Source organism: Silurus aristotelis (assembly GCF_946808225.1).
Source record: "Silurus aristotelis genome assembly, chromosome: 15".
Taxonomy (NCBI): Eukaryota; Metazoa; Chordata; class Actinopteri; order Siluriformes; family Siluridae; genus Silurus; species Silurus aristotelis.
Window position 1 is genome coordinate 21,840,451 of NC_139588.1, and position 7,134 is coordinate 21,847,584.

A 7,134-nucleotide genomic window follows, 5' to 3' on the forward strand; every position below is an offset into this window, starting at 1 on the left:
CACAATAATTTTGGTTATCATTAGATGTAGTTTTTCTGGCCCAGAAATTAAAAACAGATGCTAAGCACTGCACCCTTTTGCTTAAAAGGCGACTCAAAGATTTTTCTTTATTTGTGAAAACACTAATATTGGAACTGTCACTGTCGGGAACCAGACTACGAATAGGACGTTTATTAGCCTTGGGAAACAAACCGAAGCTAGGAAGCAGCATGTACTGGAAAATAGGTATATTCCGGAACACGGGTAGTCCAGGGATGATCTCCGGAATGAACCGTAGATCGGACGGTGAGTAAGTGTGAACGGGGGGGGGGGGGGGTGTCAGTATAAAGGCGAAGCACTGCGAGGGGGCGTGGCCGGTGGTTCCCTGACAGGAACCTGGAATAAGCAAATAATTACAACATGCGAGAAAGTGGGATTTTAACTTTTAAACAAATTCAACAAATCTTACAAATAAGCATTAGGGTTATTTTAACTTTCTGGCCCAGAAATTCAGTCATCAGTATCTCAGCTCCACCCCCTTTTTGATAAATAGCAACTTATGAGTCTGCACATTTTGTATTTTTGTGAATGTTTTAGTGCAGAAACAAAAGAATAATGATCAAATGATAATATTCTTCAAAATAATCCTGATGTCATCAATTTAAAGCTGCAGTGTGTCAATTTATGTGACAGTGTTACACGTTAATTAATTGAATAATGACTATGAGATTAGCAAAAAATTTGTTTTTCTTCAATTTCACTTGCAACTTACAGCATTTCTGAGCCAACAGAAGGGTGTACAACCACATACATTATCATTTGAACGGTTTGCCGCTTTTGTGATTAAAGTGATTTTTATATTGGTCAGTGGGAGGCCACAGCAAGACTGGATTTCCTGTGGCGTCTTCAGGCCCAACAGGAAGTGGAGGACATGCGAGAGCTCAGAGAGCATAATGAGTGTCTCCTACACAACATCTTGCCTGCACATGTGGCTCGCCATTTTCTGGACAGGAACAAGAATGATGATGTAAGTGATGCGAACGCCATGTAGCAGCGATCCTTTATAGCAGAACGGCTCTCTGAACAATACCAGAGACATATTTTTAAAATGTTATTTTTAATATATAATTTTACTCATATCATATCTGTATTTAATAATAAAGTTTGGCTTTCAAACAAAAATGTTCTTTAGTTATTAATGTAGGTTGAGGAACCGAGGCTATCAGCAAAAATCCGCACTGATAGTTTTTCCGGCTTTCGGTACGCTGTCATTATTAAAGTGACCTCTAGAGGCGAATCACTGACGCCACGTGCTGGGTTTTTTTTACGCGTGAAACAGCGCGCTGCACGGAGAGTGTTATATTGTTATATTTATTATTTATGATATATTAATTAACTAATTATATGTATTAATGAATATATTCATATTTATTATTTATTTATTTGGTTATTTGTTTTTTATTTAGTGTCCATTAAAAAAAACCTATAGGGTGATTAATCGGTTATCGGCAAGTACGATCCAACATAGCTATACATACATAAGTAAATGTTTTGATTGATAATAGCAATAAATATGAAAAAATGTCATTATGATTTTATTAATAACATATAGTGCTCTTTTAATAAGTGATATATCTCTACAAAAGTAATGCTTATTAGTCTGTATGGTGCAGAACAAAATAATAAACTAATCTAGCATTATGGGGCGTCATAATTACATTAAAAATCTTAATTAAATCTCCACAATAATGCTAGTAGTCACTCCGGCACGTGTCGTTTTCTGTTACAGACCGAGCCGCCCCCCATTAAACTTATGTTGCCCTCACAGAATAAGGTTTAGGGATCCCTGGTTGAGACTGATGGTATTCTTAGTCTATGTCCTAATTAATAATTTTATTATAATACATTTATTGATGGAGACTCTGGATAAAGGTGTCTGCTAAATGCCATAAATGTAAATAAATTTAATCCTGGTTTAAAGCAATATTCAGAACGTAACCGCAATAATGGTGCATCTAGTTTTAATGCAATGATCTCATATTATTTCTCCTCGCACCACTTCAGGAGTTGTACGCCCAGTCGTACGATGAGGTCGGCGTGATGTTCGCCACCATCGCCGGCTTCAACGAGTTTTACGAACAGAAGGAGATCAGACACGAGGGCGTGGAGTGTCTCAGGCTGCTCAACGAGATCATTGCTGACTTTGACGAGGTGAGGGATCGTGTCGCTTGTGTGATGAACATGTAACCGGTTTTCATAGGGTGTCTGGTCTAAAAAACCTTATTTTTGTTTTTTGTTTGCGTGGACAGCTGTTAGACGAGACATACTTTTTGGATATTGAGAAAATAAAAACCATCGGGAGTTGCTACATGGCAGCATCTGGCTTATCGCCCGATAAACAGGTCGGTGGTGCAATGCACTTGTTAGAAATGTATCCAGGAGGTGATCATTAAACTTGATTTCTTGCTTTCTGAAACTGGAGTTGGAAGAATCTGGAGTCAAATTGGCATTTCTATGCAAATCTTATTAAGCTCTGGATTCCGATTGGTTGGAAGGTGTGGATTAGTAGCTCTGAGAGCAGGTCTGGTCATGATGCAATTACAGGTGTCCTGGACTAATGATTTACATAGTCAAATTTTGAATTGTCAAATCTTGCCGAAACTGTGTATGAAGTTATAGACAAAACTGCCTTTTTATCTTTTTTCAAGTTAAAATGTGGATGAATGTGGATTTGTAAAATGATTGCTCATCCCATTTTAAAGTCACCATGTACAAAATATAACACAAAGATATAGAAGAAAATTTATTTACAAATTTTTTATCAATAAACCTAATAAACAATAACTACAGAAAGGCCACACTGCAGACAGGATTTGCATTTCGCGTGTCGGCAAATAAAATAAAATCGGGCTAAACCCAAAAAGTACAGTACGGCGCAACATCGATGCACTGAAAAACAATCAAAATTGAATTTACAGAATTAAATTAGTATATACCTACCCCCAAGATGCTCCTGTATCAGTCATGGATCATGGAAAGTGAAATCTAGGTTGGATTTATTCACACAAGATAAAGATATTTACTAAAAGCTACTTTCTTTTCACAATTTTATTTACAGCATTATCATAACAGGTTGTATATTAACTTATTGGGAGTAAAACGGAAAGTTCTATGTGAAATCAGACATTAAGCACCCCCATAGAACCAAAATGGTATGATCCTCGTTTCATAACACCTCTGCGAAGATTCGACTGTGAGATTGGTAATCGAATCAGGATTCTTCTATTGAAGCATCGAATTCATGAACTGTTTGAGGTCACCTATAGATGCAATACATTGTTGCTATAGTAACAGTTTGGACTTATTTTGGTCCAAAAATAAGTGAACCGATGTTACGAGTCTTCGACATGCTAACAATTAGGTAACATGATGGCTCTTTGTTACAATCAGAGGCAACGATGTAACTTTAGGTGGTAAATGTAACAATAAATGGATTAAATGTCCCAATTATGTCAGTGATAACAAATAAGTTAATAAATCAGTGTTTTTGTGATTTTGGTCTCAAAAATCTATTTGGCTTGGACCTTTGTGAGCAGGGAGAATGATGCATGCTTGTCTTTGTATGCCACACTTATGTCTAATAAAGGAATCTCTTCACGCTTTTGAATACTTGTATCTTCAGTTCTTTTTTTAATAGCTACACTGATTCTGTTCTGCGTGCCAGGCAGTAAATAATGTGTAACAATGAAAGAGGCAAGGTACCTTGAATGCTAACTCTCTGGCACTTCAGACCCGTGGTGGCAGCGACTGGCATCACCTGAGTGAACTGGTGCTTTTTGCTCTGGCGATGCAAGAAACCTTGAGAGCGATCAACAAACACACTTCCAACGATTTCCAGCTCCGTGTTGGTAAAGTCATTAAACATGTTTTTTCTTGTAGATTCACTGGGGGCTCAATGGGTAAAGCTTTAGGTTACATGGGGGTTCAGGCTCCAGCACTGTCAAGCTGCAATTGTTGGGCGCTTGAGCAACTGTCTGTAATCCAGGGGTGCTGTGTCATGGCTGATCCTACAGTCTGACTTCAACGTCACAAAAAGCTGAGACATTTGATATAGACGTATCTTATTCTTTATATGGCAATGTTTTTACAGGTATTTCCCATCTTACGATGGAGATGCGTTTCGATGACCCCTTGTAACTTGAAAATATAGGAAGTTGAGACATAGTCTAGCACACCCAGGAGTCTTAAAGTATGGTGATCAGTATAGGGTAGGGTAGTATATGTATGTGGCAGCGGGCGTGTGGATGAGCCCCAGCGCAGGGCGGAGCTGGATGAAATGAGCGGTAAGAAGCACACCGGTAGTGATGAAACTAATCAGTGGGCTCTGTTTCAATGTCCAGCTACGCTGATAAAAAGGAGAGAGACAAGAGCTAAAGTTGGTTTTTAAAACACCAAAAACACAGAAAAAAGTTACATGCTCCAACACAGTCATGCACAGTCACGTGGAGCTCCTTGACGACAGTGGACCCTGTCACTGAGCTCTTCAGATTTGGCTCCTGCAGACTTCGCCCTCTTCCTGAAGATGAAGATCCAGCTCAAAGTGCGCCATTTTTGACACCGTAAGTCGAAAAGGAGACTTCCAGGACACATTCCAGGAGTCGCAGGAACGCTGGGAGCGCTGAATTGCTGTTCAAGGGAACTATTTTGAAGGTGATAGTGATAACCCTGGAAGCCTTTCTTTGTCACATATACAGTACAGTAACATTCTTACTAAAGATATCATAGCTTGTTAGGAAGCTGGAGTCGAGGTTGATTCAGCATTCCTGAAGTAAACACAGTCAAAAGACATGCTGTGTTGGACCTTGAACCCTCAACCTCCTAAACAGTAGCCCATAGCAGTTATCCATTGTGCCACCACTGCCCTATCAACACTTCTAAATGTTTTGGTTTGAACATATTATTTCCTTTATATAAGATAATTTTGATTTCATTATATTTCTCGGTTGTCCCACAGGAATCGCACATGGACCCGTCGTTGCCGGTGTGATCGGTGCTGCCAAACCACAGTACGATATCTGGGGAATGACAGTAAACCTGGCGAGCCGCATGGACAGCACAGGCATTAATGGGAGGATCCAGGTCCCTGAGCCAACCAAGAAGATTCTGTCCAACTGGGGATTTGTGTTGGAGCTGCGAGGAGAGATTTATATTAAGGGTGTGAGTGAGCAGCAGGGACAATTACGCACCTATTTTATCAGCAACAGCAGAGCCTACCGGACCATCAATATATCCACCCAAGGGGGGAGGATGGCCGGACGCAATGTAGGGAGAAACACGCTGGCCTCGGTGGTGTTTAGTCTCCTCCGGGCCATCCAGAAAGAGAAGCAAAGCGGCACCACTGGACGATTCTCACTGTCTACAAACAATGTGCAATGTTAACGTTTTTAAATATGACCTATAAAATGAATTGTAATTGTTGCCTTCGCGTTCCAGGAGAAATTTCACCCTGGATCTCCGCAATGGTGTCAAAACAGCGACGTTCATCTTTAGTAGGAGGGTTAAATCTGCAGGAGGCAAATCTGACAAGTGGGGTGGGTCCGGTGATGCACATGGTCAGGTGAGATCATGTTGTTTCCGGCGAGAAACTCATGTGTGAGGAGAGCTCGGTGATGCACATGGTCAGAATAGCACGATGTAAACAGGACAATGTATTTTGGCAGACTGACTTATGAAGGTCGGTGCTCCCTGTGACTGTGCATGCAGCCTTTGTACTTTGCTAATTTAGCAGCACTGTTAATTGGCAAACTCTCGGTCGGAAATTTGCTAATTCAGAAACTGAGCATAGTGGTGATGGAACCTTCTAGTCATTAAAGATGTCTCAAATGCACCAAATGAAAGGTGAAAATTTTGGGATAGACCTCAGTTATGAGGTAAATGAATGTAGGGGCAGGTATAGTGTTTGTTGTATTAGCGCCTGTTTTAGCTGTTGTAGCATTTGATATGTTATCCTACATCTTCTGTTTTTACTGAATCACTGTGCCATACTTGAAGCACAGTTACATCTTAGTTATAGATGAATATTTATATACATGCATTAATATGTGCAAAGCCAACAGTCTTTACAAATCCTGTGTCAAAATGTGGTGTTCTTTTATTTTAGAGAATCACTGTGTCAAGGCCATGATGATTTACAAATACCTCACACTTACATTCATAAAGTATATAAAAAAATTTGCATTTAATTTTATTGTATTATTCAAAAATTGAAAATTTTGTATGAGACTTATTAAAAATAATTTTTACCTCTGATGCGACTTCTTCTTCTTTTTCTTCTTTCGGCTGCTAGCATTAGGGGGCGCCACAGCAGATCATCCGTCTCCATACCCCTCTGTCCTCTACATCTGCCTCTTTCACACCAACTCCCTGCATGTCTTCCCTCACCACATCCATAAACCTCCTCCTTGGTCTTCCTCTTTTCCTCCTTCCTGGTGGCTCCATCCTCAGCATTCTCCTACTGATATACCCCATGTCCCTCCTCTGCACATGTCCAAACCATCTCAATCTCACCTCCTTCACCTTGTCTCCACAACGTCCTTCATGCGCTGTCCCTCTAATAAACTCATTTCTAATCCTGTCCATCGTCGTCACTCCCAACGAAACCTCAACATCTTCAGCTCTGCTACCTCCAGCTCCACTGTCTCTAAATCATACATCTCAGGTCTCACCACAGTCCTATAAACTTTCCCTTTCACGCTCACAGATACTCTTCTATCACAAATCACTCCTGCTTTCACTCTTCTCCACCCACTCCACCCTGCCTGCACTCTTTTCTTCAAATAATACAACCAATAATTATATTTTAGTGCTTTCTTAATTGTTTTTAAGGATCTATAATGATTTATACATATTTTATTATAACGTTATTTGTAATATGATTGTTATTCTGTTACGTTATAAAATATTAAAGCGCCATCACCGTATTTAGTCGTGGGCATGATGTACTGTAGTGTTTATTGTCGAAAAGCTTTAACCCAATTACAATTTTAATTACAGTCGTGTCTCGGATTGTAGTTTTGGAGAGTTAGTGACCCCTAAGATGCACTTAACATTATTTTTATTGCACTTCTTCAGCTGTGATCCTTCAAGACAATATAG

General features: G+C 39.8%; 1 protein-coding gene across 4 annotated transcripts in view; it reads left to right on the forward strand.

The window, feature by feature from the left end:
* LOC310737790 (adenylate cyclase type 8) overlaps positions 1-6,288 on the forward strand; it is a 38,835-nt gene extending 32,547 nt beyond the window's left edge. For all 4 annotated transcript variants that reach the window (XM_083562444.1, XM_083562445.1, XM_083562447.1 and 1 more), the window contains 5 exons: positions 848-1,006; positions 2,044-2,190; positions 2,289-2,381; positions 3,770-3,887; positions 4,994-6,288. In XM_083562444.1, the coding sequence (XP_083418570.1) occupies positions 848-1,006; positions 2,044-2,190; positions 2,289-2,381; positions 3,770-3,887; positions 4,994-5,418 (942 nt within the window). In that variant the 3' untranslated portion in view covers positions 5,419-6,288. The remainder of the gene's footprint in view (positions 1-847; positions 1,007-2,043; positions 2,191-2,288; positions 2,382-3,769; positions 3,888-4,993) is intronic.
* The last annotated feature ends 846 nt before the right edge of the window (positions 6,289-7,134 follow it).